This window comes from Megalops cyprinoides, chromosome 13 (genome assembly GCF_013368585.1).
Source record: "Megalops cyprinoides isolate fMegCyp1 chromosome 13, fMegCyp1.pri, whole genome shotgun sequence".
In the NCBI taxonomy this organism is placed as follows: Eukaryota; Metazoa; Chordata; class Actinopteri; order Elopiformes; family Megalopidae; genus Megalops; species Megalops cyprinoides.
The window spans coordinates 23039363-23065991 of record NC_050595.1 but is presented as its reverse complement, the minus strand read 5'-3'; the positions used below and the strand labels follow the sequence as shown (position 1 = coordinate 23065991).

Sequence of the window (26629 nt, the reverse complement as noted above, 5' to 3'; positions counted from 1 at the left end):
ATCTGTAGTGACCCCATTCACTCAAAGCTGGGGGCCTTCACTGGATGATGAAGGATCCACTCACTCCCCCAGGTCAAAAATGGGTGATCGTTGAATTAAGGACTCCTGGCTTGCAGTTAGATTTGGATGCCGTTGCAAGTTCTTGCTGTGGAAAGGCAGGGGAGTTAAATTCAGTTAAGAGATATTCCAAACAAGCCGATACATGCTCAGATAAAGAACCCTAGCTAATCCATGTGCCTTATTTTATTGGCAGGTTATAAAGCAAACAATAGTAATAAGTTTTTGAAACATGAAATTAAATTGTATGCCTACTCTCTGTTGTCCTTAGATCAAGAAGGGGGGATTGTTTTATCCCACTTATAATATCACAGACATATAAATCATGTTCATAATATAAAATAAGTGTTCACGTATCTTGAACCTTCATCTGGGTTAAATGACCCCCACCCCATCACTGAGTTTGGCATATAATGGCAAGGAATACTGGTAAATATCACCATTACTGGCAGCAGTAAGAAAAGATCTAGGTGGGATTAATATCTGTGCAATACAAAACTCTCAGTTTTCCTCAAGAACAGTGAAAAGAATCATGCAGCAGTTTGTTAGAACATTGATGCAGACATCCAGACGGCCTGTGAAAGTTCATAAAGGTAATACAATGCAAAGTGCAGTACAGACCCAATGGATTCTGCAGTTAGTTATGGGGAAAAATAGAGACCAGCAACACACAGCCTAGCCTAACTCAGCACGTATTATGGGTACCGAAACATATTGTAATGCTTTCCCTTTAGTCTGATCTGACTTTAGCTCAGGTTAAAGGAATAAACAGTACTAACACCATAAAGTAGTTAAGTATGTTAAGTGGTTAATGGTTGCATGGATAGTAAGCATGTGGAATGTAGAGGAAGCTGGAAAGCCTCTCTACACGTTCAAAAAACATTCATTTATACAGACCTTGATTGGGTGGTGGAATCAATGTTGACAATTTCCTTTTAAAATAGAATGCATGATCAGATATTTACCCATGAGAAACTGAGCTGTTTTTTGCAGTAAATAAATAAGATGTCAGGTTATGGACAATTATGAATGATTAGCTTTATCATGCTTACATATTGGCAAAACATACTGCTGCGCTGTGAATTGAGAATGCATAATTATTAATGTTATCCTGTCATTAACACTTAGAACAAAGGACCCCTTTCTACAACCAGACTGTGTGTTGCTGAAGAGACAGGCCACAGATTTTTTTTTGAGAAAATTGAAATTACCGCAAATTCGGAATAGGTGCTGGCAACAGAGTTAATGCTGAATGTACGCTGGGGGCTGGCTGGGGTCTTCAACCCACCGCTCAGAGCAGGCCCGTTCACGTGGGAGATGTTCTCCTTGTTGTGCTTCAGCAGGCCCATGTGGGGAGGTTTGCAACGACCTGGTGTTCGCACCACAGGCCCATTCTGGGGAAGGACAGGAAACATTAGCAAAGATCACAACAATACAACAGTATTCATTTATAGGATAAGACAGAGTCACCAAGTTATGATGTTAGAGGAACTAGTTAATAAGTACGGTGGATAAATAACAATGTTGTTTTTGTTGCACCAGTAGGCAGTTTACTATGCATAAGACAAAGAAGGAAAGACTTGGTGTCCTGTACTGTCCTGGCTTACCGATAGAGGGAGTCGGGAGACTGGGGAGCGGCAGATGGTTCCCCCAAAGACAGAGCGCATTGTGCTGTTAGGAGTGGCGCTAGAGATGCTGGAGGTGGCATTGAGCTGAAGAAAACGCAGCAAATGTTAGTGGCATGACAGTCCAAAGCACCCATGTTAAATTCCCCAGCCTGAACAGCGTGCCAGAAACAGTTACATAAACCTGCATGCAATTAGAAGATAATACTGAGGAAACTAACAGATTAATGGATTATTTATGGATTATGGTCAGGTGGTTTGTCCAATCATAGTAAAAATGCATTCCTTTCATCACAAAAAGCATGAAAATTGAAATTCCAGTTGTGTAACAGACATGGACATGTACCAAATTGACAACTGATGTCTGGTATTACCTTTCGCAATTTGCCAGGTGTGGTTGTGCCTGGGATTCTGCGTTTTGACGGTGTTCGAATGGTAGTGCCATACAGCATGTCTTCCTCAGTTTGCTTGCTTTTTTTCAGTTGCTGTTGCGAAGGATGAAAGAAGGATCAAAAGGCAGACAGGAGCTCGGGACAGTTATTAAAATGGCACCTCAACATTCCTTTACAGAGATTCACTCCTTTTACACCTCACTATATAAAAACAAGATTCCCAATAAAATTGTAAAATGGTTCTACCACCAAAAGTTAGCTACTCATTAACAGCCTTCCTGAAAATAGAGACAAATTTCTAAATTCCTCTCGAAGTTGTACACCTGCAGTGACGTTTGAGAGTGAGGTATACAAAGATGGCCAACAGGATAAAGATGTCACTGATGAAGGTTGTATGTTGCAACATTTGAATATTTGCCCTATCCTTATTAAAACAAACTGTTGTGGACATTGTATGAATGCAGTTAATTGTGAAGCAGTTAATTGTGGCCATGCTGTTACCCGCTCTTGCTTCTCCCGTTCCTTCTCAATCCTCTGCATTTCCCACTGCTCCTCCACATACTGCAGGAACTTCTGGCCCTTGACCAGGAACTCCCGGCCCTGTTCCTGCTCCCATGCCTCGATCTCAGCCTTCAGCTTCTTCTCCAGCTAATCAAAGAAGCCCACCAACATAACTTCATCAGCAAGGAGCACACACTCAAATCGGACTCATATAAAACATGATTTTTCAATGATTTGTAAAGGGTAAAGAGAAGATGTAATTTTTTCAAAATCATAAAGTTGTCAAATCCCTATGATACTAGCCTACTTGGAATTGATGGAATTGCAAAGAGGAAACTTTGAGATGCTACCTTCTACCCATACTTGTGGATGATCTTAGCTGGTAATGAACACAGGTCATGAATTACTTTATGTAGTGGGCTTAAGGTCAAAGCCAGCAAGCTAAAAAAAAAAAAGTTAGCAATATCAGCCCACTGATATAGACCTGGTAGAACATGGCAATAAACAAGTGAATTGGCAAGAAATATTTTGCTCACTGTAAATGAAAAATGTTCAGATAAATTTTTTGAATTTGCCATGACAACCTAGAATAAAACTATTTTCAAGAACTGTGGGAACCCTGACCAACACCATAACATCAAAATGGGTCTACAACCCAGTAAGGGTCAACAGGAGATAAGAATATAAGTACTAGAGTTTCTCACCTTAGGCAGGTTTTTCTGGAGATCTGCTCTGCGTTTTTCCTCTTTCAGAAGATTTCCTCCACGGTTGTTAAACCTAGAGGGATCTGTTGCCTTCTTCTGTGAAAACAACATTATGTCTGTGATCAGTTTGAATGTTCAGCGCTAATATGCATTTTAGATGATTAATCTGGGAGTAACTGACTCGGTACAAGCAGAACAAATGTTATGAAAATGCAAATGTGCTCCAGATGTCAACCGTGGCTCTTATTCACATCTTAGCTCACCTCAAGTTCCAAGTACAGTCTCCAACTGTCTTCCCATTTGTGAACACCCTCAAAGAGCTCCTTATGGTCCTCAAAGTGCTGTTTGAGGCGCACAATCTCAGCATCATGCAGGCTCAAAAGCTCCTCTGTGATTTCGTCTGTAGAAAGAAAGATATTTCTGTGTCTTCCTACCTGTGCAGAATCTTCGTGTGCACAAAAATCAGATAATTCACGAAGTCACTTAAACTACTGACTGAACCCGCTGAACTTCCGTCTTACCATCATAGTATGGCACAAAGGCCTCCTGCTGATCAGTGCTGAAGAAACACTTATCCCAGTAGGAGGCAATCTCCTCTCGGATTGTCTCAATAAGTTTGGAGATGTTCTCAAGTTTGAGCTCCTCTAGACGCTTAACCTCTGCTTGTAACTGAAAAGGGAAAACAATATATATGACACAAATTGACTGTATTATAGACAGACTAAATTTTAAAAAGCTTAGTTTTAATATAAAAAGTTGATTCAGATGTTTTTTCTGCTTACAGCTTCCAAGTTTCTCTTCTTGGACATGACCATGTGCTCAGAGAAAGCATCTCTCTCTTCCTGGGGGATCTGCAGCCTATCCCACAACTCCTGGATCTTCCCACGATAAGAGCTGCACAGAGCCTCATTCTCAGCCTTTCGGTCCTCCAACTGAACAAAACAAAATGGCAGACTGTTAGTCAAGTCAGGGAAACCAGCAGTCTTAATGGGTGAGGTTCCGTGACAAGTTCTCACCTGACGGAGCAGTAGCCTCAGTGATGAGATGTTCTCCTTGGACAGACAGAAAGCCTCCTCATCCTCACACACCACATCTCTCTCGAAACTAGTGTCCGGCAGGTGTTCCAGATCCTCCATGCACAAGATGATTTGCCTCCTGATGCCAACAAACTCGGCATGGCGTCGCTCCTTAGACCAAACATCAGAGCTGTTACAATCAACATTACGAAAACTCAACCAACTCAAATCACCTGCGCATTCATGTAGCTCACTTAACATATGATGGCAAACCATGACAAAAAAATAGTAATAACTCACATCTTATTAGTATGCCCTGAATGAATATTTCATGCCCTGTACATGAGAATGGAAAAGAGAAGCTAAAGTGGACATGCCTTTTCTGCAGTGAGGCTGGCAATGTGAGCACGGAAGTCCTCCAGTTGCTCCAGGGACGGCACAGAGTCACTGCTAATGCTGTAAGAGTCTGTGCACAGGATATCGCACAGGTCCTGGTCCTGCTGCCTCAGGGCTTTGAGCTCTTGCATCCTCTGGCTCTTCTGCTTCATCATCACCTCTACCCGGGTTCGAATGTTCTTCTCCAGCTGAAGCATAGTAATGCCTTCCTCCTCCTGCCAAATACAGAGACCATTGGTTGAAAAACTGAAGATAATGGCTTGAAAGAAGCATGTCTAAACCATGACCTCCCTCACCTGTATCAAGCTGTTCCTCCTCAATGGATTCAGAAACGCATATGTTTGTGCGGGGTGTGTGGCTTAATAACTTCAGCATTGCATTTGCTTCATCACCCACACACTATGTGGCACCCATGGTCAAGTTACCTCAAATGGGGGAAGGTACAGTTCCCTGCACAGGGTGTCCAGCTCTCTGCGACACATCTCAATGCTGTTCATCAACCGTTTCTTGAGGTTCTCTTCCTCTGCGATCATCATATCCAGCAGACCCTGCAGGCAAAACATGCATCCATTCATTCCCCACACAATGCACACAGTGTACAATTTTAATATTATCCATTTATAAAACTGGGTATTACTGATACAGCTGGGGTTAAGCACCTTCCCCAAGGGTACAACAGCAGTGGCCCAAGGGTACAACATCTGTGAATTGAACTAATAACTTTGTCACATGCCTTACTTCATATCACTACATCACAATGCTCAATCCTTGGGGCAACTAATTGCAACATAAATGTCACAACTGAATGGAAACTATCTGCATTTGGTGGCATTACTTACTTTTATATGACTCTTCACCACATCTGTCCTCTGCAGTCTCTGGTCCTCTGGGATTCCTATTTCCTCCCAGATGTCTTTCAGATGGCATAGTGCTTTGTTCAAGCATGACACAGATTCAGCAGCAAGCACCTCACTGGCATGGGACAAACACACCTTGCATTAAGTCAAAGTTAAACAAACACAATAACAATAAACACCCGACCACCTACAAATAAACTAATCTGTGCATGCATTATGCAAAGATTTGGTTGTTTAAATTTAGCCAAATAAGGACAGTGGTCTTTCATTCAGAGACTACGCAGACTGTAACTAAAAATAGCACAATTGGCCTTCTGTTAATCTGGCTAGTCGCTACAGTGGATAGACAACGTCATGTTAGCACAGTTAACACTATGTCACTGTTTAATGGCCACTGAGCTCTCTCTGATGTCATGCTCTGAAAAACAGATTTTGGCCGAGTCTTACTTCAAGTCATTGGTATGTTAATTATTTGTACCAGACGCTAAGGCTTCACTTTTCCATGTGACAGACACACCCAACCAGTTCGGCCAGCTCTCCGCTTCTAGGTTTAAAAAATAAGATAACGTTTGCCAGCTAATGGTAGCTATCACGTTGTTTATTCGTGCGGATTCAATCTGAAATAACAGTTAAATGGCAATTTGAAACTGCACTTGGCCATGACAATTTTAGTGTTTTCTCGGTGTAATTTGATATGTTGATGTCTGCCAAGCTGATGACAGTCAGCCAGCTGTGTAGCTACCAGTAACAAGGCAGTTAACAGGTTAGTTATCAACTAGACTTTAGTTACTGTGCAATGTATTCATATTCGATGATAAAATACTTAGTCCGGTGTGAAAAATACAAATTCCGGTGGGAAAGGGCGTCTCCTAAATAAAACACTAACATTAGCTGGTCAGCTAACTGATAGTAAAGGTTTTCATGTTTCGCAAGCAGCGGACAGCATCCTCGGCACGTCGAAAAGTAAACCACGTTAGCTATTTAGACAGTTGACTTAGCCAGTTGGTTAACTAACATTACCGCAGTGCGGATAAGCTAACATTAGCTAGTAGACAATATGAGCCATGCATTAACTAAGGTTAACTTGTTGTGTTAATTTGTGTCCCAAGCATAATTGACTCGTATCCAAATATTCAAGGTAAATTGGCAAACGATGCAAAAAAATAAATAAAAGTATTCATTATTAATAAGGTAGCTTGCTATCTGACGTTAGCTAGCTATCGTGCCGACTCCGCCAGCTAACGTTAGATGGCTGGCAATAACATGATAGCCAACTGCTGAGTTTTCCAGAGCCACATGTAATCAAGTTAGCAAGGTGCCATCTGGCTAACTTTCTTTTACTAACCTCTTCCTCATAGTGACACTGCTCCAGATCCTCTTTCAGAATTCTGTTTTGTCCGATTCCGTATCTTGCAAAACTTTGTAAACACAGGAGCTTAAACAGCTAACTATCCAGCCAGCACACATCCAGCTCTTGTGTTTTCTCGCCGTTTCTTTTTCTAATTCAAAATGTGCACAAACTGCAGGCTAGCTTCTCATTGGCTGTAACAGCCACCGCGTCACCAGAAACGTTGCTACAGGAACGCTAGGGAGTCGCTTTCCCCCGGCACTTCCCGTCACAGCCACCCACGATAATGTACTCCAGTGTGCTACATTAGCAGTCCCCAGCAGGAGGGACACATCTTAAGACCGAAAAATGCCGAAAAATGCCATTGATATTTCTAAGGATATCAGCTAATACCTCCGACGGAATTTGGTCTTATTAGCAGTTGTTGTGCACTACACAGCAGCACTTGTTAGATTTTTCCTAGCATTGCCTGCCTGATGCAGTTCAACTTGCTAACATTTAGTTAGTTTGACAGTAATGTTCAGATACAAACCGTTCGTTCGCTAACGTTAGAGGAACAAAAATAGCTAGCAACTAGCAAGAACACGTATGATGGCCATTTGTGTTTGTAAATTAAAAGACTTAAAATAGCGCATTCATATGGACGCACTTTATTTTGGTCCCATCCAGAGGATAAATGTTGTTCCAGTTACGCGCCCTGGACAAACACGAATAACGTGCCATCTCACATTCAAGCACCAATACATTTCAAGTCACAATAATTTAAATTAGCAAGCCCATCCTATATATGGCGTTATGTCATTCACTTTTCTAACATGTTACATATTCTTCCGTTGTTCTACATATTCCTCTCTGTGCCTGCCTATACAGTATATTTGAATATATACAGCCAGCATTTTTTGGGTGTGACAAAATAATCAAATCGGACTCGAAGCATTTAAAAATGAGTAAGCCCAATGAGACTTTTTATTTAAAGCAGCTTAGTGTAAAAGAAATCATCTGGAACATAAGATCTTTTGAGTAACTGCCTATTTAACAGCAGAGTATCTACTCAAAATACTCTTCCATTGGTCATCCAAACTTGGCACAGTCAGATTTCTCCCATGTCTTGATCTGTGTGGCCGTTTGCTGTGAGACTCTCATGGAAGACTCAGTCTTGGAGCCGGATGTCTCCAATGGTCCTTACAGGAAGCACTCAGGAGTCACATGTGATTGTCCAACAAAGCCTCCAGCATTCTGGCACTGTTTATAATGGCTGTTGTTACCACAATAAATTTATAACCTAAAAAAAAAAAAAAATACAGTGTATGTCGTATGCATAAAATACTGTACAATAATGTATTTTACTTAATTGCAAATAATACAATAAAAATCATTATTTCCATTGGCTAACACCCTGGGTGGACATGCAACACACACCCCAGTCCTATACTTACAACAGTCAAATAAGGAAGTGAAACTATTGCTTTTATTTTTGCTTACATTTTCAACTGTACTTCCTCATAAAATTGATTAAAGGTACTACAATAGCAGCTTTTAACACAGCAATCACCACAAAACTGCAGGGTAAAACCAGGACTGGAGCCTGGACCTGTTCTTTTTTTAATTAAATATTATTATCATCTATTGGAATGCCATTCACAAAAGTTAATTCAAAATGGGTAAATGTTTATGGTCGTTGAGAATCTATGATTTAAAATATCTGCATTCTTGCAGTTTGTTCATTACAATCTTGCTTCCGCCACAAGTTTACCTTTTACTTTGGAAAGAAGCTTTTCTTTTTCATCTAACTTTTTTCATCAGGAAATATTTTAATATTTCTGGCAAGGTATTGTTATGTACATTTGTAGTCAATAATCATATGAAACATATGCATACAAAATATATGTGGGTTGGTCATATCCCAGAATTCCTGTCTGCCTCCTCACCTCTCTCTTTGCCGAGGAAACGGAGTGCTGAGATTTCAGAGTAACTGCAGCCCCCCAGGAACATCACAAGGATGATGCGCTGGGCGTCGGTCTTGTGTCGAGTTTCTGCACTGCTGTTTCCAGCTGACACAACACAGAGGTGTTAAATGCACTGAAACAGACTGCAAGTTTCACCACAGGCTGAAGAACCACTTCTTAAGTCTGCATCTTGGCTCTTAGTTTCAATTTTAACAGTCACCCTAGTTATTTCAGGACTGTGCAACCTAATTAGATGCATTCTGTACTCCTACTTGTAAGTCTCACTAGATAACAGCATCTGTTAAATGAGTAAATGTACTGTAAAAGGAGACTGTTTCTCTCTAGTTAATTACAGTGGAGTGTAATTCCCATCAGTACCTCAATGCAATCATACTGTGGTCAGCTGATTAACTTCCACCTTAGACATCACAGTCAAATAGCATGGCTGCCTTTAATACGTCACATACTGTAACATTAAACAAATCAGCTTGAGAGACTCACCTGACACTACAAACTCATTTCCATTGAGCATGCGTGCAACCTCCTCCAACCCTGTCCAGCCATCACGCTCTAAAACCTGTAAACATGGAGGCACAATGGCATTTCATGACAAACTAAAACTGTGATCAGGTGAGCAAAAGAGCCCCACACCGTGCCATATCACAGTATTACAAGCATTTACTTACAAAAATATATATTTTACATGTTTTTAATTTTTTGAAGTTACAGTAATAAATTTGGTGAAAAGAGTGCAAAAGATAAACACTTAATTCAAAGCAAGACCAGTCAGAATAAAAGTATCTGGCACCCGCTGTATTACAGCAATTATTAGCATGCAGCTAGACTATCTGCAAATCCCAAAAAAGGTGCCACCAACTGGTTACATGACACAAAATAGAACAAAAGAACAAAACAATGTTTATACTGAGAGATTTAAACTAATAAAACACCATTTAGACAGATAGCATGTTTAAATTGTATTCATTTCTGGTATGTCTACAAAAAAACATGACAACAAGTACAGACAAATTTGTGATATCAGGTTTTGAATTGGGTGTCTACGTGAGTAAAAATGACACGCTATTGTGTGTGCCCACCTGCTCAATTAGTCTGCAGCTGAGGGGGATGTAGGCTCCACTGAAGATGTAGGCCATGTCCCGGGGGATTCTGAGGTCGTACTCCTCCGCCGACTTTGGGACCTGAAAACAAACAAGTGGTTACAGTAATCATCTCGTCACAGCATGTTCTGGCCGAGCGTTTTATCAAAGTAACCCCGTTAAATGATCAAAGGCAAACAAAAGCAGTTTAATGGACTCGACAAGCACACACAGGAACATGACTAATGGTGATCTGTAACGTACATTATTGCAGATTACTCACCAGAGCAAGTCTTTTGCTCACTGCTCGGAAATTGCTTTTCTTTGCCAGAGATGAGAAGGCATCGGTCAGCTTTCCTGAAAAATATAATGCTTGTGTTATGCACCAACATTTCCATCAAAATGCAGTATCCACAGCAGGGCCTGTTTGGACTCAGAATTCATCCTCCACAGGCTATATGCTACCTTCTGGAACACATTATTATATCACTTTGCTCATCAGAGAGTGCTCGCCATTGGATCTTAGTCTGTAAAGCCTGTGGCTCACCTGCAGTCTTGTCATTCACTAGTTTTCCCACTTTGCTCTCCATGGCTGTGAGGGTTTCCCCTGGCTGCTGCTCCACTAGCAGTCCCAGCTGCCGTAGGTTGGCAAACGTGAGGAGGTGCTCTATGCCATAACTCTGAAGAAGAAGACACACACAGACAGTGAGCCATGCCTCCGACAAAGGACACTGTAATTGTTGGGAGAGACAGATTCCACAAACCCCTTGATAGAAGGAGGTTTATTGTGTGCTGTCAATCACATACATGTTTGAATGAATCTAAAGACTTTAAAGTTGGACATCTGCATGTCACTAATGGCATGATAGCTCCATCAATTTCGTTGTTGCTCTTTACTAGAGAATCAAACAGGCAAGTGTATTCTTTGCTCAAATGGAATGCCATTTTAGGTATAAAAGAATATTTTAGCATCTTTCAACAAACTCACTTGGAGGTACTGGGCTTTCAGTGATCGATAATCTTTTGGCAGTAACCCTAAAAGGCAAAATTAAATGTAATTAACTTCAGACATTGACACTTCCGTAATTTGGTTGTTAATTTATGGAGAGAAAGTGACATAGAGGCTCACCATTTTCTGTGAGGGACAGGAGGCAGAGGAGTCGCAGACTGTCAATCATAGAGACCTGGTGGGCAACAAATACGGCTCAGCCAATGGATGGAAATGGATAGTCAATGGTGATGAAGAGGACAGGCAATGTTCATTATTTTAAATATGAACATGCATCATTGATAAATGTATGACTATCAGGTTGTTGAATATGAATATAGTTTTGGCTGGTAGGATTTTGTCCTGTTGGTGAATGAGCAACACAACCCTGATAAATAGACTGACTGATACTCTGAAATCACTTCCAACTCTTTTGCTTGCTCTGCCTTTGGGTCCATACACATACCTGTCTGTTTATGTGCTCCTCTATGTAGGCAATGCACTCTCGAATTTCAAAGCCCTCTAGCAAAGCTGAAGAAGGGACCAAAAATAAGTCAGTGTTTTTACAAATTTTAACAAATTCAGAAGAGGTTGAAATGTTCTGCATAAAGATAGTATAGTCTGACACGATGATCTTAAACTCGGCTTCACACCACGCTGCTGGGTAGACTCACAGTGCTCTGTCTTTAAAAGCTCCTGAAAGTCCTGCTTTGTTTTCTTCTTCATCATTGACTCACTTGCACCAATATCTGTGGAAAAAATGACTAGTTAGTGCATTTACCAGTTTGAGTCTTTCATGGGAATATTGCATAGCTGTGAATAAACAGTGTAAAACGAATTACAATTATGTTTCCATGACCAGTAAAAATTCCATTGTACACCAGTAAAATTTCTGTATGTGTGGAGTGTCTCATGGTCCAAAGCTTTGTTCTCATGTTCATTTGCATATGTAACATTCTAAAATCATTACATGGAAAAAGCTTGGAGAGTGTGTGAGATGGGATTGCTTTTATCCATTGAGGTGACAGGATGCTAGGTGCATCAGGAACTCACGCAAGCTCAGCAGCCGATGCTCTTGTTTTAACCCTTTCAGCTCCTCAGAGACAAAAGTCTTCATCTGTTTAATGTCCATGCCTTTCCGCTTCTGCACATACAGGAAGGAGCGAAGAGAAAGTCTGCTGCGTCATCATGAGTCATACTGCAGTTTGCCAAGGCTCATTAGAAAGAACTGTCCAAAGAGAATGTGGATGTATATGGCAGAAGTCAACAAGGTTTTCTAATTGTTACTTAATTAACCTGTTAATCAGATTATTTATTGATAAAATGAAGAAAACTTGCTGAACTGAAGCACGTCTAGACCTGAATTAGGCTGGCTTCATAACATTTAAAACAACAGCTGTTAATAATTAACATTCATAATATTACATTATTTACTACAGCACTGAAGTCAGTAATGCTCTTAAGAGCTAGTCTGACCTGACAGAAACACTCACATCATATTGCGTCTGCAGGTTTCGGGCCTTCTGACTCAGAAAGCCAAAGACATTGGAGAAATGCTCATTCCTGATCTCATTGAACACCTGCAACACAAATGGCCAGTAAGAGTGTGGCTGACACACTGAGGACAGCACAATAACAAAGGGCCATTCTCTCTCAGACCCACCTTATCCTGGGAGTTCAGCATTACTTTCATACTCTTATCAGTGGAGGTGACATCAGGACCAAATTCCACACTGCCTGAATATGGGAAGAGCAGAACTGTCTATAAAATATGCCTTATCACAAGAATCTATTTGTTCACTAATCCACTGAACACTGAGTATAGTCTATTCTGTACACAAACATTGCACATGTAACAGACCTCACTTACCAACCACACTTGATTCATGCTTGTCAGTGCCAAAAGGCATGTGTATAGAGACAGTACTAAGAGTGACTGGTATACTCACAATCACAGTTATTTGATGAGTGACTGTAATTATCATTGATTATAATTATACAACACACAACTTTTCAATTAAAGTAGTAAATACAGATAATTTGTACAGAATTACCTACCACATTTAATCCTGAATATATCATCCACCAGTCCTTCATAAACTACCTGGGAGCAGAGCGGAGTCACAAAATCCACATCTACACAACAGAAAAATGAGGAGAAAGTAAATATGTGAAAGAAAAACTTTTTTTAGGAAATGTGCTGGACAAACGTGGCACTCACAGAGTAAGCACATACAGTAGCTTACTTACTTACTTATTATAATCCCCTGAACCCCACAAATATAAATACAAAGAATACCAGTCCACAAGGGGAGTCTCTATACTATACCTCGATCGATGAGAAAGACGTTCCCAATTTCAGGCTGGCGCGCTTTTGGCTCCCCATCTTCCACCTGCTCCCTCCATGACTCATATGCCATCTAAACCAAGCAGTACACACAGTGACCATCACACAGTCTGGAAGGACTCACACGCCACCTAAATTAAGCGGTGCACACTGTGACACTGTGTCACCCAATCTGGCAACATTCATACGGCATCTAAACCAGGCCGGACACACTGAGACTATCACACAGTCTGGCAAAACAAACATGCCACGTGCAGCACATACAAGGCTATCACACAGTCTGGCAAGATTAATGGCGTCCAAGATATGGCCGAGTAAGACGTCAAAGTATTAGTAACTAAAAAGACTGACATGATTCAAACACCAACAGTATAAAGTTAGAAACATAGCCACGGTCATGTAAACTGACCAGATTCACACAGACTGGCCAAGCCTGGTGATGAATGTTGCAGCACCTGTGTCTGGGTCTCACCTTAGCACAGCGACCAATTCCATAAATCTTTGAGAAAGGGCCATACAGAGAGTGTAGGAGGTGAAGTGCACTGCCCGCAGTAGTCACCCAGCGCTGGTCTCCCTCCTAAGACCAACAAGTGACAGCATAGAACTTCACTATGAAATGCCGATTTCACATTTCTCATTATTAATTTGTTCAGATTTAAGCACTCAATACGTTTTCAACAGTTCGTCAATACCAGAAAGTTGTCCCGGAAGAACTCTGGAAGCTCAAGGCTAATGATGTCATCGTCCAGGGGAAGAAGGTAAAACCCCCATTCGTCAGTGCTCACATCTGTAAGAAAGAGAGAGCCATTTCTGATGACTCTGTAGGGGATGTGTAGTTTTGCAATGTGAGTACTAGTACTGTGCAGCCACTTACCACCATAGACTCCTTGCTCCTCCAACACAGATTCACATGCGTAGAACTGCAAATGAATAATCAAGAGTGAGGCATCTGCAGTAATTTTAAGAGTTATGGTTGGCCCTGTTGGTATTTCACTTTATTTTAATGACAAAGGTGTCTTCATACTTTAGCTGAAATAAAAGAGGCAGAACTTCACCTTCTGTGGATTAAAGATGATTTTGTATCTCCTGAATTTCCCTGCGGCCTTGTCTGCATTGACAATGTCTGGAAATATGGAAAAAAGAGTTGGCAAATGTTTCCGCTCAGTTTTTATGAGACAACAGATTGTTGAAGTCCTACTTACCAGCAATCCACTTCACAGTTTGTATTCGGGGGCGAATCAGAAAGCACAATCTTAATAAGACAGAAATATGGAAAGATAATGTCAAATTAACAGAAATGATGTGGATACGTGTATGTCACTCAATGAAACTTGGGATTTTCATACAGACATGCTGTAACTCACTGATCGCATGAGCTGAATATTGGTTTGTTTTCCACTTTGTATAGTTTGTCGACTTCATGTTGCTAGAAAGAAAAGACAAGGAGGCAGTCAGTCCAGTTGTTATGTAAAAAAGACATGATGATAAATGTGTTTCTTTCCAAGAAATATGTAAATTACAATGGGAATGGTAATATAGACTATAGGCTATATAGGTTTTTATTTTGCAATACCCATGTAATTCAGTCAAGAAAGACAAACCAATAAGATTTACCTTAAGTGTTGTGACATTAGCAATACGATCCAGGGGGCTCATTAAGTCTGCATCAATGAAAAGGTCCTTCCTCCCTGGGAGCTAGTCAAAAAAGGTGGCGACATGGTTATACAATATAATTAATTTTTTATGTTTTCTTGATTTCTTAGCATATTGAGTTTTTTTTTAGAAAGTTGGGGTTAATTATTCAATGAAGAGAGGATTTGAAGTACCTGCTCCAACAGGTAGATGAGCTGGTCCTTGGCCAGCCTCTTGAGGAGAGAAAAGTCAGGGAGTTCAGGAGCATCTCTCCTACCGCTGTGCGCCATAGGGACAGAGAGGCGACACCGCAGCCAACACTCAACTGCTCATAGACGACCCTAGAAAATGAGACGACGTCACTCACGCTACCCAAGTGTTCCTCTCATTCGGTTTTATGCGTCTCATTGTAAATAAGACGTTTAGTACCTTTTTAGTACCTTATACATCAATCATGCGATGGAGTCAGTCTTGGGAAATTGGGGCACTGCCTTAAATCACTGCACAACACGGAGATGCTGTGGCCACAAATGAAGCCTCTAGTGGCTATGATGTAACCCCTGGTCGTGACAGTCTCAAATATTCAACCCCGCCTAGTCATTTAGCTGTTAATTACAGGATTCGTTAATTAACAATAAAATGACATTGTGCCAGACGAAGTTAATTCCCAGCGACTGCACAGCTTGCTCACCCAGTCTTCCTAGCTAGTGTTAGCTGTGTCGAGATACTACAGCGACCTCAACCATTTTAAAACGACGTGACAGCATTCAACACTGAATGTGTATTAAAGCGGTGGTTAGCCATGCAGCTAGCAAGTTATGGTTAGCTAATTAGCTATAGATATGAACACGTCTGCTTTAGCTAGACTGCCGTTACACAGCCAGTACCATTCAGTGCTTAGGTACAGTGAGCTGCCTCTACTTGTACTGTATAACGTTTCACTCGAGTACATCAGTAGTTAGCAAGGTAGCAGGCAACAACATCCCCTATTAACACTTGCACAATATGCACTACTTACTGTAGAACCAAAAATATTAGTAAACGATTTGAAAAGGGTTGGACGCGTATCAGATCATCATAAACAGCTCAAGATTGGATAAGCAGTTAGCGTACCTGGCAGGCAGTCCCTTCGGATGCGGAAGCAACGTTCCAACTGATTGTTTGCTGACGGACAGGTTTAGGGACACATCCGGCGGTACAATGTAGGCAGTCGTGTGACACGGGAAAAGGTTCTTCAGACAACGTTACTGGAAGTAAACATTTCTGCGATTGAAACTGGCTTTATGTGTCAACTGAAACGTGTTTCGTTCGTTTATGTGTGATTTTATAATACTGTTTCCTTGTCGGATACATGCAGCTAGCTGCTTAGTACCGGTTAAGCAAGTAGGATTCCGGGGTCTGGCTTGGTATGGTTGCGTTGGTTGGTATGCAGCGTTATCTAGAAGCACTTTGAAAGAGTTAGCCAGATTGTAGGTAAATAGTTGGTTAACTACAGCACGCAGTCTTGCAGGTTCGGGGATTTCCTAAGATTTATCTAAATAAAGCTAGCCACTATACAGCTAATTCATTTTACGCAAGTATGAATTCAGATTTGGTCATATTGCTGGAAACCGTAAATTTTTCAGCAGAAAAACACAGAAATCAACGGCGTAAGGACCCGGACGGCACCCCGTACATCAATCACCCGATAGGTGGGTAGGTACCTGGTCGGGTGTGTAGTGGCCATTAACAGGAGAGAAAGATACCACCATATAATTTTGCTGATTTAATGTTGAATCAGCTTTATTTTTATGCTTTATAATATTTTTCCATTAGGGGTGGCGCGAATATTAAGCCACGAAGGTGGAGTTACAGACATTGAAGTTCTACAGGTGAATATAAATTAGATTACATCAAATTCTCGGTGCTTGTAACATACTGTTCTTGTGAAATAAACGGTGAACGGACAGCTTGGTGCCAACGTCCCTGTGGCAGGTAGTTTTTATATTTCATGTTTCATGTATCCTAATACTATTCCTAAATAAGTACAGTAAGTTAACCTATACTTATTTCTAGTGCCAGAGGACAGTGTGAGGGGTTTGGCATGAAACTAAGGTCATGAAACATTACCACTAGACAGTTTCATTTTTTCTGCATTTTTGCCCCTGCAGGCAGCTTTACTCCATGACACAGTGGAAGACACAGACACGAGCATCCCGGAGCTCGAGGCTGCCTTTGGGCAGACAGTGGCAAGGATTGTCCAGGAAGTGACAGATGACAAGACCCTGCCCAAACAGGAGAGGAAGCGTCTGCAAGTGGAGCATGCGCCACATTGCAGCCTCCAGGCCAAGCTGGTCAAACTGGCAGACAAACTGTACAACCTGAGGGACCTCAACCGCTGTACTCCCACTGGTCAGTGATTGGGTGGGAAAGGGTGACAGTGTAGTGGTTCAGGAGTTGGGCTTGTATCCCAAATGTTACACGCTCAGTTCCCTGTTAGCGCAGTGCTGTTGTGAATTTCTGAATTGCTTAATTCAATATCCACCAGTTTAAATGTAAGAATATCTATTATGGGAATAAGTAGAGTAATTCAGAAAAAAGTCTTGGTTTTCGTGTGTCTCCACTGTTGAGCACTCATGAGCAGAAATAGACCACGAACTTTCTGAAAGAAAGAGGGTGGAGTAATAAAAGTGAAGGTGATTTTTCTGGCTTCCACTCACCTTGAAAATGTCAGGGGACCAGCAAGGACAGCAATGGAAAAGGGGTGAACAGTGAACACAGTGCACAGGATGGGTGGTTCATCTCATCAGTAGAACTAGGTCATATGGGTTTGGAGGTGTCTTAAACATACTCATCTGAAACGGTCATGATTTTTGTCTTTTGTAAGAATTTTTCTTAACTTAATACCTTAGTTCTCTTGTTTTTTTCTCCTTTCATGGTCAGGTTGGACAGAGGAGCGGGTTCAGGAGTACTTTGTGTGGGCAGCACAGGTAGTGAAAGGACTACGTGGCACCAATCCAACACTAGAGGACAAACTTCAGCAGCTCTTTAAGCAGAGAGGTGTCGAGATGTGACGCTCCTGTAAGACAGAGTGGGCCAGCGCCAGAACTCACTCTATCGGAAAAGACTGTCTTTCTAAAATGATTGTATTGGTGCTAAGCCCTGGCCTCAGAACTCTATGCTATTTTAATCAGATTCTCTACAGAAGAAGTTATCTCTCTTAGTGTGTGGTTTAATCGGTAATGTATTACCTCATACTGTGTGTACACCGATATATGGTTTTAAACGAAGTGCTGTATCTCACGCTTCGGCTTCAGTATAGGTTATTCGTATTGATTAAGCACTTTTTGGGAAAATAAAGTTTATTATGGTCATGTAGATGCCACAGTTGTGTTCCATACTTCACTGAAATCTGTTCAAGTGCCGCCAGTCTGATACGATCTTGAGAACACAGAATATTATTTCACGTGTTATTTCTTATACTGTACAGAACAAATTGTCAATCTTATTTGACATTTTGGACCTCGTTCCTAATTTGTAGGTTATATTAGTAAAAGATGTATTATATTAGTCGCTGATGTATATTTACCATTTCAAATTTGGCTGGAAAACCATGTGACCAAGGCTGAAGTAAGCTACATTTTTCCAAATTTAGAAAAAGTGCATTAATTATATATTAAGGGCTGTTAAACCATGTGACTCAGTAATTGCAAATCATATTAAAGGTTTTGAAGTGTAAAAGGTTTCCTTTATTGTGCATTAACTATGCACGTGGTTCCTAAAATCTGTAAACTGTAGCCACCAAACCGCAACAGCAAATTACGGAGGACACAGCATCCATATGCACTGACAGTGTCACAAGGAGCAGGGGGAACCCCGATGAGGAGGTGCCTTGAGACACAGAAGATCGGGTTCAAAAATAAAATTACCTTTACTGAAGACTAGCAAAATACAAAAAAAGCTTGGGCAAGAGTACACACACACACACACAAGCTATGACACCTCAACACTGAGCAATCACACTGACAAGGGGAATGGGAAAATAGGCAAAAAGGCCATTTTGGTTATTGCTTTAAATAAGTAATTATGCTATTTTAAATGTGTCTGATGTATGATACTCAAAAGTATTACACATGGTATAGTACTTGTAAATATAAATATATAAAAATATAAGTATAATATTTGTTTCTCTCAGAGATTCTGCATTTGTACGAATTGTATCTTAAAATCAGAAACTAATTTGCAGTAGCTATGTCTACTGGGTGTACATAACTTTTCAAGGCATTATTTAATGGGCCCTAATGGAATTTAGATAAAGACTACAGATAAATACCAGTAGGAAATATTCCAAGCATTTCGAAAATTGCCTATCTTTTGTTTAAGGGTAATGTTTACAAAATAATGTAAACATTACCAAAGTAGCAGTAACAGTAGCAAATGACGAACATTTAAAATAAAATATGAAAAATACGAAAAATGTATAAATGAAACCAGAAAGTACAGCCCAGGAACCTTTAAGATCATGTTCCCCCGTTTTGTGGGGGATTGTAGCAACATCCGGTAAGTCATCAAGCACTTCCTGTTTCCAGGAGGGTGGTAAGGAGACGAAGCTAGCGAACGACATAATAACACTAGAAGAAACGTAGCATTCTTCTTGCAGTTTTTTTTTTACTTTTTATTTTTAGTCGGTCCACCATGTCCGGACAAAACGCTCTAAATATGAAGCAACCACCGATCCAGTCCACGGCTGGAGCGGTGCCGGTTCGAAATGAAAAAGGTGAGGTTAAGCTTACATGGTTAGCTGCGTTACAACATTCTGATGGATAACAAGCTAACTAACGAGTTTACAGAGAGAAACTGTATTAAAGACTGTTGCATTACACGAATCTACATGTGACAATTCAGTCTCCAGCTAGCAATAAACTTAGATTGGTGGAGTATTTGTAGTAATCCACACGTATTTTAATATACTCAGCGGATTAGTTAGCGGCTACGCTAAATGTACTTTGCCTATAAGAATAAACAGAATCCACGGTTGGGTATGTGCAGTCTGTAATCCATTGTGCTGAGACACAGTGTATACAAAAATATACACAAGAAGTGTTTTTTTATTCGTGCAAAAAAACACACGAACGCTACAACATAAGCTATGTCATGTCGGTGGATGTCTTTTCATCATGTTAACGGGCTGTTAAAATTTGTCTGTGTATTAATGCCACAGGTGAGATTTCTATGGAGAAGGTGAAGGTGAAACGATATGTGTCAGGGAAGCGTCCTGACTACGCCCCCATGGAATCTTCGGACGAGGAAGAGGAGGAATTCCAGTTTGTGAAGAAGGGAAAGGAAGCTGAGCCAGAACTTGAGCAGGAGGAGGAAGAGGTGTCAGACCCTCGTCTGAGACGTCTGCTTAACCGCGTCTCTGAGGATGTGGAGGAAAGGTACTGCCTATCAGAGCACCTTGAGAAGTCTTTGAAAAGACATGGATAATTCCCCACCTCTAAAATATCCTATTCAGTCCTTTGTTCTTTGTAGTCAACCAAACGCATCCAACTTTCTTGTGAGTTCACAAGCTTGATGACATCTACCAAGTCTAACAATGTCAGCGTGCTAGCTTGCTCTCTTTTACATTAAGGTCACTACCAATTGTGGCCACAAATGTGTTTGTGCAGACGTAAAACATTTTTCAGATATCCTGTAATGAAAAGTGTTGCCTTCCACAATACCATCTTCAAAATAGGCAAATTTCATAGCAGTATGGTCATAAAAATAACCCTGTAAAATATTCTTAAATCATCATTGAAAATTGTCACCTTTTGATTGTTTGTAAGTGATTATGACAGTGTGCTGTGTCCGTTCCTGTCACAGACTGGCGCGTCATAGACAGATTGCTGAGCCAGAGCTGATGGTGGAGAGCGAGGAGTCAGACGAAGGAACCTGGCACCCCGACCGCGAGGAGAGCAGCGAAGATGAGGAAGAGGAGGAAGAAGAGGTTGACGACGAGGTGAGAGGGCCAAGGGCATCAGCGCCAACCGGTAGCCTGTGTAATCTTCCCTTTGGTAGAAATGAAACAGGAGGTGGCTGAGAACGGATCATTGTCCTGTGTTGGGGTGCAGGAAATTGAGAGGCGCCGTGCGATGATGCGGCAGCGAGCGCAGGAGAGGAAGAACGAGGAAATGGAGATCATGGAGGTGGAGGAGGAGGGGAAGTCCGGGGAGGAGTCGGAATCAGAGTCTGAGTACGAGGAGTACACGGACAGCGAGGATGAAACGGAGCCGCGGCTCAAGCCTGTGTTCATCCGCAAGTAAGAGGCCCTGTCACAAACAGCATCGTGGGGACCTACAGGGAGTGTGTGAATCTGTACATCAGGCTAAAAGCCATGCTTATTTAATCTCTGCAACTAATCTGCTCATAAAGTAAACGCTGGCATTTCAAGATTCGAACTTCATTCACTGCATGTATATTCCTTTGTGTTATTATTGCAGTAGCTGAGATTGTAGCATTATTATAGCATTCGCATTCAGATTGGTGCTGGATGCTATAGCACTGTGTGATGTGGTCCATTTTCTGTATAAGAGCACCTGCCAAGTGACTAAACATGTATCACAATCTGCTTGATCTCTGCATAACTAAAATTTACAGATGTAATGGCCAGTGAGTGATTCCATTCACAGTGTAAGCCGATGGTGTCCTTTGTGTTTGTCAGGAAGGACAGAGTGACGGTGGCAGAGCGAGAGGCAGAGGAGCAGAAGCAGAAGGAGCTGGAGGCCGAGGCCAAGAAGCAGGCGGAGGAACGGCGACGCTACACCTTGAAGATTGTGGAGGAAGAGGCGAAGAAGGAGTTTGAGGAGAACCGGCGCACGCTGGCTGGGCTGGAGGCCCTGGACACGGATGGAGAGAACGAGGAGGAGGAGTACGAGGCCTGGAAGGTCCGAGAGCTGAAGCGCATCAAGCGTGACCGCGAGGCTCGTGAAGCGTGAGTACCGCGCATTGCCAAAATCTTCAGTAATTGGAGTAAGACACTATTAATGCCCTACCAAAGAATTGTTAAAATAATGTATTTATGGAATTTCCAGTAGGAATGAAAATGAGCTTGAAGCAGCATGGTTACTGAGCATATCAGATGTGTTTAATTCACTGTATCATCCCTTTTGATTAGCTGGAGAGCTATGCTGCTGGTCATCATGCAGTTTGACTGATTGGCAACACTGTTTTGTCCCCAGGATGGAGAAAGAGAAGGCCGAGATCGACAGGTTCCACAACCTTACAGAGGAGGAACGCAGGGCAGAGCTTCGCAACAATGGCAAAGTCATCACCAACAAGGCCTCCAAGGGCAAATACAAGTTCCTCCAGAAATACTACCACAGAGGAGCCTTCTTCATGGTGAGAGACCAGTGATTTGTACTTGTGTGAGACAACACAAACCCTGAGAAATCATGAGGTACATAAGTCATAGAAAAGGGAGACTTTTTTCCCTTCTGTGCAGTCGCTTTGCTGGGTGTGACTTCTGCTATGTCATTTCACAATTACTAAACCGTCAGTTTAAGTTCACCAACTTCTGTCTCATGATTCAGGTGTGGAAATGCAATGCATGGCTTTCATTAATACTACTGTCCTGGGTTCAGCTGCCCTAATATAGCTATATTGTGTTTGGTCTGATTGTTCATTGGAATTTCTTCTCTCCAGGATGAAGAGCAGGACGTGTTCAAAAGAGACTTCAGTGCCCCCACCCTGGAAGATCACTTCAACAAGACCATCCTGCCCAAAGTCATGCAGGTAAGCTTCAGTCTCATAGTTAACTAATTTGTATTCCTTGGCTGTAAAAACAGTACAGGTAGCACATTGCTATCAGTGCTCATGTTGATCATAAAACCATGATGTTTTACACAGAGTACAGGCTGCAAAAATCACTTGAAAACTGATTGTATTTCAGTGAAAGCATTAATTGAAACCCTGTCACTATGAATTTCAGGTCAAGAATTTTGGTCGCTCTGGGCGCACCAAGTATACACATTTGGTGGATCAGGACACCACCTCCTTCGACTCTGCCTGGGCTCAGGAGAGTGCTCAGAACAGCAAGTTCTTCAAGCAGAAGGCAGGCGGCGTGAGGGACGTGTTTGAACGCCCATCCGTGAAGAAGAGGAAGACGTAAACGGCAGCAGAGCTGATGATGGTGTTGGGGAAAAAGACACTGAATCTCTCTGCCTGACTATGTGAATCACCTTGTGACTGACCTGTAGTCCTGCCAGTTCCTACTTAGACTAGAAGGCCTCTTTTTGGGCGATGGGCTGACAATCTGTAAATGTTTTCTAGGTCCCAAACAGAAAATGTAAAGCAGTTTCCTGAAGACATGTCAGTCTGGGTCACATTGGAGACTTCATCAGTCTGCAATGCCTGACAGATTTTGTATATTTTCTGGTAAATTTAAAGTGTGTTGTCTAATGACTGTATTTGGATTTTTTTTTCTTAGATATACATTCTTTACTCAAAACTTTACTCAAGTTTTCATGTGAGATGTATTTCTTTGTAAATAATTTTGTATAACAACTTCTGAAAGTGGTGACCTTTTATTGAAAGATATTAAACCAGTAATTCAAGGCAGATTATCACCTCTTATTTTAACCCTTTTTAAACACTTTGCCATCACATCAGGGTGCACTTGGAAAAAAAGACATTTGTCATCATTTTTTGTAGATTAAACATTTCAAACGGAAAACCGTCTTAGAGAAAAAAAGTGTTTTATATAAAATATACTAGCTATGCTTTGTCCATGCACCAGGCACATGGAATGAAGTTCCTGCAGTCCACAAAGTCTGTGCAAAACAGATAGCTGTTGTTTGTGGTGTCCGTGCCATTGGGAAGCATTTAGAGGGTCTTGGGTCCGTTCAGTCTGTAAGAGCGATCAGTGCCTCCACCACATTGCCCATGTGTTCTCGGAGGCTGCGTTCTGCCATGCCTCGTGGGATCTCCATTTCGCTCATCTGCAGATAATGAGACATCAAATAAATGTACAGTGTTTTAGGTTTTTTATTGCTATTAATTCAAAGAGATGAATTTTTGCCCAGCAGTGTAAGAGAACAAAGATAACGCAGAGAGAAGTAACCAAGACATTTAGAAGCCCTGAATTAACTAGAAACTCGTAGTAAATGATCTTCCACTGAAATATTCTAAGTGTTGAGATGGGTGTACTTACTATGAGCTCTACGTCCTCTTTCTTAATGGTGACTTTGGCCAACTCTTTTTCTCTGAAATGGAAACGTCAGTTAGAAGAGCAACCACACTGTCACACCTTCATCTCCCTTTAGTTTGTAATTCTCCAGACGCTCAATCTCACCTCTCCTGTTTGGCTTTTTGTTCTCTTGACCTCCTGTCGCCGATCACTGACATAGCCTAGGAACCCAGATGATGAATGTTACTCATGGTTAAAGGTGGATAACATTATCCTGACAGCACAGCGATGTCCTAATTTAGCACTCAATGCAATATAGTGATGGTGTTTGTTGCAATATTATTTATTTTGGACATATTATTTATTTTGGAAAACAACAGCTAACCATTTACCTAGCGATTTGACTGCGTCAAAGTACCTAACCGGCTAGCTGAAACTTGCTAGCATAGCATGTCCAGCTGATGTTTCCACGCTACACATGCTTCAACGTAGCGTGTTCGCTTTCTTTGGCTTCTAATGGCAATATATTTCACAGGACACAACACCGTGAATGTGTTATTCGATTCTAGTTAGCCTCTGTACAGTGCAAGTGGAAACGAGGGTGGTATTCAACGGTTTTCCATTCAACGCGCAAGGCCGCCAGCCTACTACTGGCACTGCCGCAGCCCCGCGTGTGTGGGCTGTTCTTACCGTTTCGAGATCGGAGCTGGATATTTCCTTTTCTTCGGCATAATCGGTGACCCGCTCCAAGTCCGCCGCTCCGCTGTCATGTTTGCGAGGTTTTTCTGCTGGCTTTCCAGTACAATTCTCCTCGGCTTCCAGGTCCAAATCCACATCTCCTTCAGCGGCCATGTTTGCTATTGTGCGTCCGGAACAAAAAGAAAGCACCGGGCGGAAAAGAGATTCGGAAGGAAATTCATGCAACACTCAGGTCACGTGGGTGTATGTTTTTGTTGCGTTAAACTTCATATGTAGTTTTTTTTTCCATCTCATGAAATAATTCCCTCTCTTTTACGTTTCGAATACGACATTCTGTATTCGGCGAGAAGAGCAGTAGGCATTTGTATAAAGTGAGAAACTCGAATATATGCTCACATTTTTGCATTTAATAAAACACATCGCAATTTCCCTAAAGAATTGTTTTCATACTTAAGCAGTTTCTAAAACCAATTTTTTAGACAGCGCACCAAAAGATTTTGACAAGAGCTTGACGGTGGACTGCTGTGGATATCACACGTGGTGCACCATTTACACCGCTAGATGGCAAACACGGTTCCTTAAACTTAAAATATGTGCTCTTGCAATGTAATCTACATGAAGTATGGACATCAGGTATGTCCACCAACACAAAATTTCTGTTTGTCAACAATCAGTGTCCTGATTATATTCATTGCGTTACATTATTGGCATTTAACAGACATTCTTATCCAGATTTACATAGGTTACAGTTTTTACACGTTACATGTACAGCTGGATATTTACTGAGGCAATTCTGGGATAAGTCCCTTTCCAAGGGTAGAGCGCCAGTGGGGAATTGAACCAGGAACCTTTTTGTTGACAAATCCTGCTCCTTACCACTACGCAATTTTGCGTTTGCAAATATTCAGATGGGACATGCCAGCATAATGTCAAGAAATGTTGACAATGATGAATTTGTACAATGAAGCAAGGGCTGTGTATTGAAGTGCTAGTCCAGAAAACAGTTCAGGGCAGGCAGGGGCTTCCAGGATTTTCCATCACACAGCTTTTGTGGAAAGATGTGTGGAGTCTAACTGAGGCTGGATTAAGGAGTATGCTCTTGCCTTGCTATAATTGGCCCATAAGAGGTTTACTGTGCCTTAACGGGAAGACTTTTCAATGTAATTAGAACCTTTCCACTGCACTTTGTCGTAACTCTGATTATTCCCGCCCACCAACAAAATGCACCAATCCAGCAGCTTCAGACTTCCCTGCATTCATGGTCAAGGCTGCACTCTTCATCAAAACGCCAGGATGTGTTCTTGGAACATGGTATGCAGAGGATATAGTATCTACAGCAATGTTGCTGGAGCTGCCCAGACTCTGTCCCAGAGCTAATCCATTCATCCTGGTCTATGACTGATCACTGAGAACCAGTAGACCCAGAGCTTTCCCCCAGTCTCTGGATCCGTTTGAGCAGTAATGTGGCGTAGCTGTGTCCGGGCCCAGGTAAGACTTGGCTCCAATCAGATCAAACGGGAGTACTTACTGGCACTGAAAGTTGAAAAAACATGTATAACAGTTTTCTTAATAAGCTTAAATTATAAAAAGTATTTCTAAGTTTAGCTTGATAAATTCCTCACAATTCTTTCAATACTGAGTAGTTATTCTCAGGTGAGAAGTGGGCATGCTTTTCTCATGACTGTGGTTGTAATACAGATAGGAAATCCTTCAGTTCAAAGATATTCTAAAGGAATAGTACATATACAGTATGTGGATGGGCATGCCCACCAGGTTAAAGACCAGACAAAGTATTTCGGTTAACACTTTTTAAAAAAAAAATATTTTCAAATCTCACCCATGTAAACTCTGCGCTTTTTCAGACATTTCTCACAGTGTC

The 26629-nt window shown here is 41.5% G+C and overlaps 5 protein-coding genes across 5 annotated transcripts; 2 read left to right on the top strand and 3 right to left on the bottom strand.

Moving 5' to 3' along the window:
* Positions 1–73: 73 nt before the first annotated feature.
* Positions 74–6904, bottom strand: prc1b (protein regulator of cytokinesis 1b). The gene is made up of 14 exons (XM_036544302.1): positions 6894–6904; positions 5531–5663; positions 5117–5239; positions 4673–4906; positions 4296–4466; positions 4062–4211; positions 3801–3948; positions 3543–3679; positions 3280–3375; positions 2576–2722; positions 2057–2167; positions 1665–1769; positions 1269–1451; positions 74–145 (listed from the first exon to the last, which is right to left on the bottom strand). Exons 1-14 carry the CDS (start codon positions 6902–6904, stop codon positions 74–76), a joined length of 1821 nt encoding a protein of 606 aa, XP_036400195.1.
* Positions 6905–7759: 855 nt separating this feature from the next.
* vps33b (VPS33B late endosome and lysosome associated) lies at positions 7760–16108 on the bottom strand. The gene is made up of 24 exons (XM_036543715.1): positions 16020–16108; positions 15101–15247; positions 14889–14969; positions 14639–14700; positions 14477–14526; positions 14330–14397; positions 14149–14194; positions 13967–14061; positions 13747–13851; positions 13257–13347; positions 12986–13063; positions 12591–12664; positions 12421–12507; positions 11981–12071; positions 11602–11676; positions 11394–11458; positions 11069–11123; positions 10928–10974; positions 10487–10619; positions 10223–10296; positions 9940–10041; positions 9344–9419; positions 8825–8947; positions 7760–8178 (listed from the first exon to the last, which is right to left on the bottom strand). The coding sequence occupies exons 2-24, from the start codon at positions 15194–15196 to the stop codon at positions 8099–8101; spliced, it is 1854 nt and encodes a 617-aa protein (XP_036399608.1). The 5' UTR covers positions 15197–15247; positions 16020–16108; the 3' UTR covers positions 7760–8098.
* Positions 16105–18307, top strand: hddc3 (HD domain containing 3). Its single transcript, XM_036543716.1, has 4 exons — positions 16105–16597; positions 16722–16777; positions 17057–17297; positions 17829–18307. The coding sequence occupies exons 1-4, from the start codon at positions 16486–16488 to the stop codon at positions 17957–17959; spliced, it is 540 nt and encodes a 179-aa protein (XP_036399609.1). The 5' UTR covers positions 16105–16485; the 3' UTR covers positions 17960–18307.
* A 1198-nt stretch (positions 18308–19505) lies between these two features.
* mfap1 (microfibril associated protein 1) lies at positions 19506–23273 on the top strand. The gene is made up of 8 exons (XM_036544083.1): positions 19506–19662; positions 20107–20323; positions 20751–20886; positions 20999–21186; positions 21589–21858; positions 22106–22265; positions 22569–22658; positions 22855–23273. The coding sequence occupies exons 1-8, from the start codon at positions 19581–19583 to the stop codon at positions 23032–23034; spliced, it is 1323 nt and encodes a 440-aa protein (XP_036399976.1). The 5' UTR covers positions 19506–19580; the 3' UTR covers positions 23035–23273.
* Positions 23274–23421: 148 nt separating this feature from the next.
* hypk (huntingtin interacting protein K) lies at positions 23422–24926 on the bottom strand. Its single transcript, XM_036544453.1, has 4 exons — positions 24742–24926; positions 24217–24272; positions 24076–24127; positions 23422–23863 (listed from the first exon to the last, which is right to left on the bottom strand). Exons 1-4 carry the CDS (start codon positions 24901–24903, stop codon positions 23768–23770), a joined length of 366 nt encoding a protein of 121 aa, XP_036400346.1. The 5' UTR covers positions 24904–24926; the 3' UTR covers positions 23422–23767.
* Between the last annotated feature and the right edge of the window lie 1703 nt (positions 24927–26629).

Bases quoted from the DNA above. Each gene is read 5' to 3' on its own strand.
- prc1b (XM_036544302.1), bottom strand. The intron at 3,376-3,542 runs GTGAGCTAAGAT...TTGTTTTCACAG, and splicing joins GACTGTACTTGGAACTTGAG to AAGAAGGCAACAGATCCCTC. The intron at 1,452-1,664 runs GTAAGCCAGGAC...GTCCTTCCCCAG, and splicing joins TCTCCCGACTCCCTCTATCG to AATGGGCCTGTGGTGCGAAC.
- vps33b (XM_036543715.1), bottom strand. From the start codon at position 15,196: ATGGCGCACAGCGGTAGGAGAGATGCTCCTGAACTCCCTGACTTTTCT. The intron at 12,665-12,985 runs GTAGGTAATTCT...TCCCATATTCAG, and splicing joins TATATTCAGGATTAAATGTG to GCAGTGTGGAATTTGGTCCT. The intron at 11,677-11,980 runs GTGAGTTCCTGA...TTTTTTCCACAG, and splicing joins GCATCGGCTGCTGAGCTTGC to ATATTGGTGCAAGTGAGTCA.
- hddc3 (XM_036543716.1), top strand. From the start codon at position 16,486: ATGAATTCAGATTTGGTCATATTGCTGGAAACCGTAAATTTTTCAGCA. The intron at 16,598-16,721 runs GTGGGTAGGTAC...TTTTTCCATTAG, and splicing joins GTACATCAATCACCCGATAG to GGGTGGCGCGAATATTAAGC. The intron at 16,778-17,056 runs GTGAATATAAAT...TTGCCCCTGCAG, and splicing joins CAGACATTGAAGTTCTACAG to GCAGCTTTACTCCATGACAC.
- mfap1 (XM_036544083.1), top strand. From the start codon at position 19,581: ATGTCCGGACAAAACGCTCTAAATATGAAGCAACCACCGATCCAGTCC. The intron at 20,324-20,750 runs GTACTGCCTATC...TTCCTGTCACAG, and splicing joins TCTGAGGATGTGGAGGAAAG to ACTGGCGCGTCATAGACAGA. The intron at 20,887-20,998 runs GTGAGAGGGCCA...GTTGGGGTGCAG, and splicing joins AAGAAGAGGTTGACGACGAG to GAAATTGAGAGGCGCCGTGC.
- hypk (XM_036544453.1), bottom strand. From the start codon at position 24,903: ATGGCCGCTGAAGGAGATGTGGATTTGGACCTGGAAGCCGAGGAGAAT. The intron at 24,273-24,741 runs GTAAGAACAGCC...CTGGGTTCCTAG, and splicing joins CCAGCTCCGATCTCGAAACG to GCTATGTCAGTGATCGGCGA. The intron at 24,128-24,216 runs GTGAGATTGAGC...TTTCCATTTCAG, and splicing joins CAAAAAGCCAAACAGGAGAG to AGAAAAAGAGTTGGCCAAAG.